General features: G+C 41.9%; 1 protein-coding gene across 1 annotated transcript in view; it reads left to right on the top strand.

Annotated features, from left to right (window-relative positions):
* LOC114049740 (kinesin-like protein KIF26B) overlaps window positions 1-12,941 on the top strand; it is a 605,544-nt gene that overhangs the window by 289,909 nt on the left and 302,694 nt on the right. Inside the window, exon 4 of the mRNA XM_027871128.1 lies at window positions 5,229-5,395. Within this exon, the coding sequence (XP_027726929.1) occupies window positions 5,229-5,395 (167 nt within the window). The remainder of the gene's footprint in view (window positions 1-5,228; window positions 5,396-12,941) is intronic.

Raw genomic sequence — 12,941 nt, forward strand, 5'->3', positions numbered from 1 at the left:
TGTGTGTGTGTGTGTGTGTGTGTGTGTGTGTGTGTGTGTGTGTGTGTTGTGAGAGAGAGAGAGAGAGAGAAGGGGAGGGAGCAATAGCTGTGTATCATGGAACACTGTTATCTTAAAAGAATCAAAATTGTTGATGACCCAAGGGTAATGGAAAGCTACATGGTTGGTGTATAAGCAGGCTGCAGGGTATCACCAATAGTGCCTTCCCCAGAGAAGTGGTGTAAAATTAATTTCCTTTTCCCTTGGCTCTGAATCAGAATCAGACAGCCCTGTCTTTTTTTTACATGCTCCCTTAAGAAGGCACCAGACACAAGAGCCTTTGAGATTCACCACCAGTACTGAAGTGGTCTGCTCTCTGAATAAGATGATGATCTGCCCAGAGCCATTTTTCTGAGTGTGAAACTTTCTTTCCAACTCCCCACTTGTTCTGGGAAATTCAAGGGGATTCCTATATGTTTGTTTTAGTCTCTCACTTCTGTAGTTGTAATTAAACTTTAGTTTTTCCCTTAATTTCCTTGAGGAAAGCCATGGTCTTATTTCAGGAACTAAACCTCCTCTTATATTACAAACAACCATGGGCTCTGGGCCTCTTCAGCTCCTTGCCCTGTGGTCTTCCTTTTCCCTAAGCCGTAGAATTATAGCATTTTTAGGGTCATAAGATCATAGGTTTAGAGTAGAAGAAGAACACCAGAAGTCATCAAAACCACTCTCTCAGCTTAAAAATTAAGAGGCTGAGGACCAGTGAGAGGGGTAAAATGATTTACCCAAAGACATATAGGTAGTAGTAAGTGACAGAATTTGAACCCATTTCCTTTAGCACCAAATCTACTTCTTTATGCCATATCCTCTACTCATTACTTCTTGATAGTGACATTCATCTGTTCATCCTACCCATCCTCCTGAGTTTCCATCAAAGCATTTCCTTATCCTTAAAATGCCCTCCCTTTCTACCACCCCTCAGACTGCCTCATTATTTCACTTCTGTCTGTTGAATAAGTACAGAAATTCCATCTCCTCCATGCATGTGAGGCTACTTCCTTGGCTGCTGCTTCTGTTGGAGAAGGGTCTCAGAACATGCCCTCAAAGGTGAGTCCCTGGACTAAGCTGAGATCAGCCCTGATTAGTAGCAGCTACTCCTGGGAACCTGGTCTACTCAGCACCAGCTTCTAGGTAGCTTCATTCCTATATGTAGATAGATAGAAAAGGGATACAAAGCAGCTGACCTATTACCTGGTGCTGGCTCAGGAAGAAATGCACAGATATACAACACAGGGGGGAAAAGCTGGTCCAGACTCTAAATATTATAGGACACAGAGGGGAAGGGAACAGATTTTTATAATGAGCACAAGAGGTGGCTTGTGTTAGTTCTTATAGCTGTATTTACCATTCAGCTTCTGAACAGGAAGGCTGACCTCCATGTGGCCCTGGTGTTAAGTTTTGGTGACCTCGTTGAAGTCCTGTGATGACTTCTGAGTTCTAAGCTCTTCCGTGACTCTAAGGCATGAAGGTCTAGAAGATCTGGGATGGCCAGGGTCCAAGAATTCCTAATACAAACATTGCCTTAGGACAGGTGAGGGGCACATAGAGAGTGAGTATTCTCAGGGCCAGGACATTTACTGACACTGAACATGTTTTCTCATCACATTCTCACCTAGTATGTTGACCTGTTAGCTCCCAGGCAGGACAGTATGGGTAGGGCAGCCCATAAAAGACACTTCAGGGTAACAGACATCACACTTTCACTGCACTTTTTCCAAAAGGAGGGCAAGCAGGAGAGCATGAAACATGACTAGAAGGGCTCCCCCATTGAGCATGCTATAGATGCTGGAGGTATTATCCCCATTTTACTGATGAAGAAACCAACATTCAGAACGGTGGATAGATAAAACTAAAAACTAAATAAACCTAAACTAACACATCAACTGAGCAGCAAGGTGGTACAGTGGATAGAGCATTGGCCTTGGAATCAGGAAGACTCCTCTTCCTGAGTTCAAATCTGGCCTCAGACACTTACTAGCTGTGTGACCCTGGGCAAGTCATTTCACCCTGGTTGCATCAGTTTCTTCCTCTGTCAAATGAGCTGGAGAAGGAAATGGCAAACCACTTCAGTATCTCTGCCAAGAAAACCCCAAATGGGGTCATGAAGAGTTGGACACAGCTGGAAAACGACTGAATGACTGTTAGAAAAGTTAAGTGACTTCCCTATCCTCCCTGAAGTAGGGCTTTGAACCCAGGTTTTCCTTGACTCCAAGTCTAGCATTCTATCCTATAGGCCATTATTTCTCTTGCAATGGTCTATGAAGTCCCTTCTAAGCCTGAATCCTCTGAAATGCATTACAGTGCTTTGTAAATCTTAAAATGCTATACTGCCAGCTATTATCATTACATTTTGTGTAGTGCTTTGTAGTATCTAAAGTACTTCCCCATATATGTGCCTGCTATTCAAACCTACTTAGCTCTAACTACTTTTCCAATGTTATTATATATTACTCTCTTTCACATACTTCGCAGCCCAACCAGACTAGCCTTCTTGCCATTCCTCACACATGACAATTCATTTCCTTCTCCAAGCTTTTCCACCGACTGTCCCCTGTACCTGGAAAGAACTCCTGCCTGACTTCTGCTGCTTACAGCTGTTAGTATCCTTCAGAGCTCAGCACATATAGCACCTTCTACCTGAGACTGTTCCTTATCCAGCTAGTTGTTGTTGCCCCCATTACCTTATATTCATTTTTTGTAGATATTTTTATATTAGTGTCAAGATATTAGGAGACACCCTGTTTTCTAGAGCTAAGACCCAGCAAGCAAGCTGTGCCCTGAGCTTGGCATAACAACAGTCCTTTGTGTTCACCCTCTGGATGATCTCGCCCTCTGGCAAAATCACGTAATTATTATATTTCTTTGACCAGCACCAGGTGTTCTCTGATCTCAGACAAGTATCCATGTTCCAGTTGTGAAGTTCTGCTGTGAACCAAACTTGTCACATTGTGCTGTTACCCCTCATTGTAAAGACTACAGCTCACTGTGTTGCCATTGGTATAAGTATTGAGGTCTCCCCACACTGCCTTGGGTCTCCCCACTAGGGGTGGGCCTTACCTCTGGAAGACAGGGTGTATCCTAATGTCTTGACAAGTCCAAGTTGTCTCCTTGGGTAGGATGTGAGCTCCATGAAGACAGGGACTGCTTCTTTGAATCTCGGACCTAGAACAATGCCTAGCACAAAGAAGATGATTAATAAATACTTACTGATTGATTAATGACATCCTTTGATTTCAAAACAACTCAATGATATAGGCAAGGTGAGTCTTATCAACCCCATTTCTCAGATGATAAAGTTACTAGATGTCAGAGTCAGATCTTACGTCTTTCTCATAGTATGGTGCTTAGCTGGATTCTTCATAAATACATTTTAATCATAAGGCCAAAGCCATGTTCCCCAACTAGTAACTGCCACCATCTGTCTGTCTCACCTTTACTTGCATGGAACATGCTTCTCTTCTGAAGCTAGGCAAAAGACCCCACTCCAAGGATAAAAGGGAAAGCCACAGAAATGTTGTGACACAGACTGTAGCCATCCATGGTACTCAGGGCTCTTAGAGCATAAGGAATGTCTTTCCAAGAGAACACACTTTGGTTATCCCACAGGGAGCTGACTCTGTATCCCTCCTTGCTCTCCTGTTTCTGTAACTTGGATTGGGTCTCTTTACAGTGGGCTGAATACGAGGGAATTGCAAAGTGATTGCTAGCAGGATTGCATTTCGGTGATGCCGAGTCTCTCAAAATAGAAGCATGAAGAGCAAGATTTCGGGGCAGCAAGGCCCAGAGTAATGACTACTCTGTTAATGATGAAAAGTACAAATGACGCTATGCGAGAAGATTAGCAAATGGGATTCCTTGGCTGGCCTTCTGGCCTGCTCAGTTAACAGGGCAAAATCTGTTTCTAATTTGCCCCTTATCCCATTTGTGTTGTCTGGGCAATTAGAAACACCAGCTGATTTTTCTCTTCAGCCCTTAAGGGGATTTTACAGGTCTAAGACTTTTTATTGGACTGAATTTCCCTTTTTCATTGGACAGATTTTCCTCTTTGTCTTGTGGGCTAAAGTTTCTAAAGTAAGGTCCTATGTAAATGGCCTTTTGTCTTAGACTCTGGCTGAGGCTTTATTGTACTTACACACCCGGATTGGTGCTTAGCACACAGTGAGCACTTAAATGCTTACTCACTGTGATTAGTACTTCCTAAAATGGATCTTTCCATAAGGTACCACATTTACACATGGAAATAGGGAGTTTGTTTGTTTTTTCTTTTTTAATCAAAGGAGGCACACAGAGAGAATCAAGGCAAATGTAGACAGGAGGTTATCTTATGCCTTCCACAGAGATTTCAGTTTCTAAATGTAGGATAGTGCAAAGAAAGAAGAAATAAGTTATCTTAATGTGTCATTTGGACAAAGAAGCTCATTTAAACTATTGAAACCCTGCAAGAAAATTCTGGGCAATTGAATTGGTTAAAAAAAAATCACTTCAGTTGCCAAGAGAACTAATATGGTACATTTCCCACTTGGCCCCAGCTAAAGGCAGAATTTTTCTCCCTTGGATTTTTGGGGGTATGTTATGAAAAGAAGCATGTGGATGGGAAGATTGACAATGTTCTTGGGGCTTTCCCTACTAACACCAGATTTGCTGATTTCCATTAGCAGCAACAAATATTTTGTCGAATTCTTCCTGTTCTTCATCCTCCAACTTACCTTCTTCCTTTATAAAATTGTGGGTGTTTTTTTTTCTCTTTGGGTCCCAGGCTTGCACTCTAGAGTGTTTGTGTCCATACCCTGTAAGAAATAAGCTTTGGTTAATGTCACCATGCCTCCGGTGTGTTGTGAAAGAGTGTAGGGAAAATGGTTTGTGCTTTCTCCTCCAAATGGAAGGAAGACCGCAGATGTAATTGAAACTTAGAATGTCAGGGGGTAATTTTATTCCATTACTTTTAATGAAAATGAGGTTGGCATCCCAGCGAAAGTGCTACCAAATAGCCCCCTAGAAGCTATGGGCACATTCACATAACTGAACACACATGGGGGGGGGAATGCGACTCTCTCTTCTCATTCCCCCCCACTCCCATTTTCTGGTTCCCACCGGCCCTGCCTCACTGCCCGCACCCAAAGAGGTGACAAGAGTGGAGGAAGGAAGGAGGTGCTCTGTCTAATGAGCCCCATCCCTCTTTCTGTTGTTAGATTTCCCAGCTGATGACTGAACCTGGACGAGAGGGACTGACAGAAGCTGCCCTGAACCGCTACAATGCAGACAAACCCTCCATGTACAGCTTTCCGGCCTCACAGAGCCCCTGCGCTGCCAGTGAAACTCCCCCGGGTACCTCGGCGGCAACATCTTTCTTTGCCAGGTAAGAGAGGTCTTAGGACTTTTTAATCTGTTGTGTGAAATCTGCTGGGTCATAATCGAAATGAATGAGTGAAAGCCCTGGAAGAGGTCTTAGTACCTTTCTTTGGATTCATTCTTTCAGAATGTCCTTCTAAAGATTATCTGGGCCACAGATACTCATTTTAAGGGCTTCTTAATGGTTCCTGCTTCCAGAGGGTTTCTTCGTGGTACAAAATAAATGGTTGCGAATATTTCCTCTGAAACACATATATGTCTACTCTAGTTGTATGTCCCTGGCTCATTCAGTTATCACATTCCACCTAGTTGATGTAGGTAAACATATGTAATATCCAATATAAATGGGGAATAGATGTGTGATTTCACTGAAATAGACAACTCTCAGTTAAAGAAGGGGCAGCTACGGGGCTCAGTGGATAGAGTGCCATGCCTAGGGTAAGGAAGACTCATTTCCATGAGTTCAAATCCAGCCTCGTATACTTACTAGTCATGTAACCTTAGGCAAGTCACTTAACCCTGTTAGCCTCAGTTTCCTTATCTGTAAAATGAACTGGAGAAAGAAATGGCAGCCTACTCCAGTATCTTTGCCAAGAAAACCCCAAATGGGGTCACAAAGAGTCAGACACAACTGAATTTACTGAACAACAGCAACAGCTAAGGAAATCACTTCTCACCATGTAGGGCAATGCCTTCTCTGCAACTTATGGTCTTAGAGAATTGTCCAGAGCACCGAGAGGTTAAGTGATTTATCTAGGGCCACACAGCTAGTGTAGGGCAGCTAGTGATGCAGTGGATGGAGTGCTAGGTCTGGGAATCAGGGAGACCCGAGTTCAAATGTGGCCACAGACATTTCCTGGCCATGTGACCCTGGACAAGTCACTTAACCTCTGCCTATCTCAGTTTCCTCTTCTGTATAGTGGGAATAATAATAGTACCTACCATCCAGGAGTGTTGTAGGGATCAAGTAGGATAGTAATTGTAAAGCCCTTAGCTCTCAATAAATGTTAGCTATTGTCATTGTTATTATTTAAGAGGCTAAACTGGAACCTAGGTTTTTCTTGCTTTAAGGCCAGCTGTCTCTATTATATCATACTGCTCCTTAGATAAAGTTGTTTTCATGCTCGGTGTTAGCAGCAGTGATATCTTTGGAGCTGAAGGGACCTTAGAGATTCCCTGGTCTAGGCCTCTCGTGTTGCAGATGAAGAAACTGAAGGCCCAGAGCTATGACGCACCCATGTCAAATAACTAGTCAGAGGCAAAACGGGGATTCCGGCTTAGGTCACCTAGCTCCTTAGTTCATCATTTCCCCTGTACTTTTTAAGCCACTTGCCTCATTGACTTCCAGTTTGAGGCTGTGCTTTGTTCTTACACTTTTTTCTAAATCGTATTTGGAAAAATTTAACAAGTTTCTGGCTTGTCCCTAGCAAATGTTACATAGCATTTCTTGTTCTTCTTGAATATGGTGGCCATTGGAAGAGGAGGGGGTGGTATTTAGCAGATGTGGGAGGCCAATAAGAGGGAAGCAGGGGGTGGCAAGAACATTGGCTTGAGGGGCTTGTGGACTCTGTGGAAGGAATTGTTTATGTTTTGTGCTATTATGCTATTGCCCCTTGTACACTTAGGTCAACTCCAAGGTGGGAAGGGTGGGGTAAGGATGTATATATATGCAGCAGCCTTGGGTGTTAATGAGCTATGGGGTTGAAACTTTGTGAACAAAGATACCTGAACATTCCTTAGGCTCCCTGAGCAGAGGAGCCAAGCTTCATGAGAAACAAAGACAGGGGGTCTCAAGTCTCAGTATGGTATCCAATGGATAGAAAAGTTTATGGGGGAATGCCACACAGACAATAGTGGCTGATAGAAGGAATAATAATGATGATGATACATAATAATACACACATGCTATTGAGTGATTTTCAGTCATGTCTGACTCTGTGGCCCCATTTGGGGTTTCCTTGGCAGAGATACTGGAGTGGTTTGCCATTTCCTTCTCCAGCTTATTTTACAGATGAGGAAACTGAGGCAAACAGAGTTAAGTGACTTTCCCAGGGATACACAACTACTAAGTGTTTGAGGCCAAATTTGAACTTAGGAAGATGAGTCTTTCTGACTCTTGGACCAGCACTCTATCCACTCCACCACCTATACACACACATACATATACCTACACAGTACATTATATGTACAATTACTATAGTAACTATTATTATTGTTGTTGTTGCTGCTGTTGGTATTTCCTCACCCAGAGTTTACACCAATGAGATCATAGGTCTGGACCACTTTAGTGCTTACCTGTTAAGAGTTTTCCTTCCCCCCCCCCCCCCCCCCCAGCTAGGTAGCTCAGTGGATAGAGCACTGCACCTGGAGTCAGGCAGAACTGAGTTCAAATTTGGCCTTAGATACTTATTAGCTCTGTGACACTTTATCTCTATCTCTATGACTATCTTTATCTCTTAGTTTCCTCATCTGTAAAATGGGGATAATAACAGTATCTCCTCCCAAGGTTGTTGTGAGGAGAAAATGAGAAATTTGTGAAGTGCTTTATAAGCCTTAATTCTATATAAATGTCATTGTTTTAAATATTTTATACAATTTTGTATAAAATATTATAATTTATAATTATTATTCTTATATATGTATATAGGTATAGGTATGTAGGTATGTGTATGAGTATTATTATTATTATTAATTATTATTTCCTCACCCAGAGTTCATGTTAATGAGATCATAGGTCTGGACTATATTAATTCTCTAATGGTTACAAAACATTATGTGTGTGTGTGTATATCTGGTCTCGGACCTTACTATGTGACCTTGGACAAGTCACTTAACCTTTGCCTGCTTCAGCTCCCTCAACTGTGAAGTGGGGATAATATAGGACTTACCTCCCAAGGGTTGTTGTGAGGATCAAACAAGATATTTGTAAAGTACTTAGCACAGTACCTGGCATATGGTAGGTGTTTAATAAATGCTTATTCCATTCCCCTCCCCACATGGTGGTGAGTATGCAGGATGAACAACAACATATGTGAATATATTTACATGCATATGTGTATATAAACATGTCTCTTCTGGTCCTCTCCTCAGCCCCGTGAGGTAAGTGCCATTGTTGTTGTCTTCAGTTCACCAGAATTACGTGACTTTTGGGTGATCACCCAGCTACTGGGTATGGGAGGTGGAATTCAAAGGCAGCTCCGCTTCCTGTTGCAGTCTTGTCTCTGTCCACTCCCAGAAGCTGCCACCGAGCAGCCGACAAATCCTAGAGTAGGGTTAAACAATAGATTACTAAACTCCTGGGCAAACGAGTAATTACAAAGGAACAGGTTAGAGAATTGCTGAATAGAAAACAAAGGGCTTGATTGAGGAGAGACTTTACATTAATCTGGGAAGTTTTACAAGCAAGCAAATAAAAGAACCGAGAAGTGACTGGTTGCCGAGGATCTTACCCTAAGTCTTCTTTCTTTTGTCGAGACCAACAGGCTAGGGTGAAAACAGTGACACTTGACCTGGAGGATTTGCTGAAGGCTGGGGAGGAAACAGTGGGGAAGGTGCCCAGCTATCAAGGAGAGGTCGGAACCTGGGAATGCTAAGATGCTTTCAGTGCCGGACAGAGCACTTAAGCTGATGGGAAACCAACCCGCTGAGTTCTCAATTGTCAGGGCTTGTTAGATGAGCTTTCAAATAGCTAGGGAGGCTCTCTAGGGCTGCATAAATCCTGATGGACTCTTTATTATTTGGTGAGTTCTGACAGTGTGCTTGGTTCTTCATGGAGTGAGGTTTTAATAGCATATGGCATGTGCTCAAAAGGCTTACAATCAACCATGGGGAAGAGCACCATTTGAAAAGGGTTATTCTTGGTATTTATTCAGAGCCTTTAATCCTCCAAGCTTCAAGTACCCTTGGATCATTAAAACTTGGGCATCACACTTCTCTGGGGAGGGAATAAATGTGAAAAAAAACATTTCTTCTTGCCAGGTGTGAAACAATGCACAGAAATGAAATGACTTGACCAAGGTTATGCAGAAAGTCCACCTCAGAGCCAGGGATGTATCTCATTTCCTGGAATCCATTCATTAAATCCAACAGCTGCATTTATCCTGTCAGCCACCTGAGTTCCATCTGGAAGAGACATTATCTTTAGCTGTTCTGTATTGATAGTGGCTAGGAATTGGTAATGGTAAAACCTATATCAGGGTAGGGGGTCAAAGTCAGAGAAAGTACAGAGGCTAAGTTCTTCTAGAAAACAGCAAGATGTTGTCCGGGACATCTAGGTGGAACAATGAATATAGTGCTGGACCTGGAGTCAGGAAGACTTATCTTCCTGAGTTCAAATCTGGCCTCAGATACTAGCTGTGTGACGCTGGGCAAATCACTTAACCCTGTTTGCCTCAGTTTCCTCATCTGTAAAATGAGCTGGAGAAGGAAATGGCTAACCACTGCCAGGAAAACCCCAAATGGGGTCGCCAAGAGTCAGACACGACTGAAACAACTAAAAGATGTCATCTGCAAATATTGAATTTTTGAGCATTTTAAGGAATCTTTAAGGATCAAGCCAATTCTCCTCTCTTGTCAGTTTTTCCTACCTGATCCCAATGAGGAGAAAACTTTATGTATGACACTAGAATGTGTTTCATAACACACTTGTTATCTGGTCTGTTTTGATGGACAGATAAACTGTGCATCATTATAGAAGCTGAGAACATCATTAAATACCCCAGAGCTATACTGGCATATTTGACACTACCTGTGAGACTCTGGAAAAGACATTGAACGTTTCTGGATCTCAGCTTTTTCATCTGTGCAATGAGAGGGAGAGACTGGACAACCTCAAGGTCTAAATCTGTGATCCAGTGCTTTGACTCAGAACATAGTTAAATTCAGAACCCAGGAAGACATTTAATAACAAGATTCTGACTTTTAGTACTACCTTCTGAGTGAGAATCACCGTCAGTAGAAGACCAGGAATATTTATCTGGTACAGTGCTTCTGCGTGATAAACATTCAGTAAATATATTAAAACAAGAAGAAGAACAGATGGGAGAACACTGGATTTTAAATTGGAGGATTTGGGTCCTGATTCTGGCTTTGATTCTTACTGTGTTTGTGGCCTTGGCCAATTCAGTCAGACTCTTTAGACCTCAGTTTTCTCAACTGTAAAATGACAAGATTGGTCTGTCCATTTGGGTGGCATAGTGGATAGAGTGCTGGCCTGGGAGTCAAGGAGACCTGAATTGGATTTTTGCCTCAGACACAAATCTGGGCAAGTCTTTTAACCTCTCCAAGTCTCAGTTTCCCCATTTTAAAAAATGGAGATGATAATAACTTTTACTTCATGGGGTTGTTGTAAGGATAAAATCAACTGTAAAACATTTGGCAAATCTCATAATGCTACCTAAATGTTAGGTATCATCATCATCATCATCATCTTGGAATAATGAATAAATGGGAGCACAGAGGGTAAGAGGGAGAGAAACCAGTATTGCAAAAAGCAGATAGTCTATCAGGGGTGCAGTAAGGATAGCCTAGCCATTGACCATATGCCACAGAATGAAAGATGTAGTCTCATTTTCCATATTTTCCTTAACCTTTTTATTCTTTTACCCTGAAAAAATACTGAGCAAATCTTTCTCCAGCTCATTTTCTAAGTCTGTAAAATGGGAATCCTAATTCTGAACTGTTAGTGAGGAATGAATGATTTCACAATACGTCCTATACCTCTTTGAGCCTCCTGTGACAAATTTTGAAAATGATGTTTTCCACCATGTTCCACAGTGATGGTATGGTGTTTTGCCAACACTGTTTTGAGCTCCTTTGCTATGGAACTGAAGGTACCTTATGTCAAATGAGCAAGCACAAACCAAAAAAGACAACAGAAAATAAAAAGGAATGTATTGGCAATGTTTGATTAATTCCTAAATTCTTTTGGACTCACAGGTTGACTAAGAGACCCATACATAGCTGGCTGTGGAATCATGATATTCCACAATGGGGAAATTCCCTTGAGATGATTCCAATAAACAGTTATAAAAATCAGGAGGGTGATTCTTTACATTGGTTCAAAGTTCTTCTTGGACATAGTTTTCCGTGTAAAATACTTCATTCTGCAGATGCAGGGAATTCAGTCCATTTCAACAATTTATTAAGCAATGGTTGCTGTCCTCTAGGAACTTACATTCTACTGGATGGGGGGAGGGAGAATAGGAACTGCTTTTAAGTACAAGAGTTTTTAAATACATTTAGTACATTTAAGTACATAGAGCATTTAAGTGTAAGATTCACTGAAGATCAAGTCAGTGAGATTCCTGGAAAATTTAACTTGAATTCCTGCAGGATTTGTGATTTTGACACCAAGGGCAGTGCCGCTGTAACTTAGAAGATGATCTACTCTATGTAAATTATCATGGCCTAAAATCTCTTCTACCCTGTTGCCAACATGGTAATAAGCCTTTCTAAACTCGGTGAACTCTGGGTTTTAAGTGGAGTGATGGGAGAGGGGCAGGGTTTAGAACCACATTCTCAGGTTGGATTGCTTGGAATCCTTGGAAACAAAATGCACCTTCTGATAGCATTCTATCTTACTGATTGTGCCTTTTGTGTTATTTATTCATAGTGAAAATGAGCCACTGGATCATGTTAACCTGCCAACTTGGGCTCAAAACAAGGGTTTCAAAATTAGCTAAAACAACCAATTTGTCCACAAGCCTGTAATGTACCTAATGCTGTCTCATCATCAGGTTAACTCTCTGTTGGGTGTGGAGACATTGGTTATTGGGACAAAAGCAGCTTGAAACTTGATGTAGTCAGAGCCCTGTGTTCACACAAACACACTCTTGTTGGGCCCATGCCTATTTCTGTATAATCTAGTAGAGAAACGGGACCTGCTGTTTCCCTTTGAAGCACTGATGCCCTTGGATTCTGATAGGTGCACGTCGTGTGTCATTGCCATATGCTATGTGTATCGACAGAATTGTGAGTAATAGCAAGGCTACTATATTATGTAAGCCAGAAGACATTGAGAGTGGGATCTTATTTTTAGCAGCTTCTCCCTCTCTTTAGTACATTTTCTGTGTTCTGCTCTAGATCTGAGCTCACGAAAGAGTACCTTAAGGGTGCATGCCATTAGAAAGAAACTCATCCACTGTTGGAAGGGAAACAAGCTAATTGAATTGACCCAGTATGTACCAAATCCCCATGTGCTGGGCATTTCACAATGGAGAGGAGTCCTGACAGCCAAGACTGAATCAGTATGAGAGAAACTGAGGTTCTAGGGTCTGGTCTAACTAGTGATTCCCTGCTGGTTGATTGTCTTCATTTAGTGTTTCTTTAAAGGTCAAGTTCAGCTCCCACTTTACAAATGAGGAATCTGAAGCCCAAGGGGGACTCAAACAGTTGTTTTGCCCCCAAAATGTTTGTCTGATTTTTGGCCATTATTTTTCTCTTCTGTCTTCATAAGTGATTAGTAGTAGGTCCCTTGTAAAATATTTTAAGAGCTTCAATTATTATATCTCTCTACACTTGTACTTAGCCGTGTGGACCTAACTGTACTTAAT

Source organism: Vombatus ursinus, unplaced genomic scaffold (assembly GCF_900497805.2).
Source record: "Vombatus ursinus unplaced genomic scaffold, bare-nosed wombat genome assembly UNPS02014798.1, whole genome shotgun sequence".
Taxonomy (NCBI): Eukaryota; Metazoa; Chordata; class Mammalia; order Diprotodontia; family Vombatidae; genus Vombatus; species Vombatus ursinus.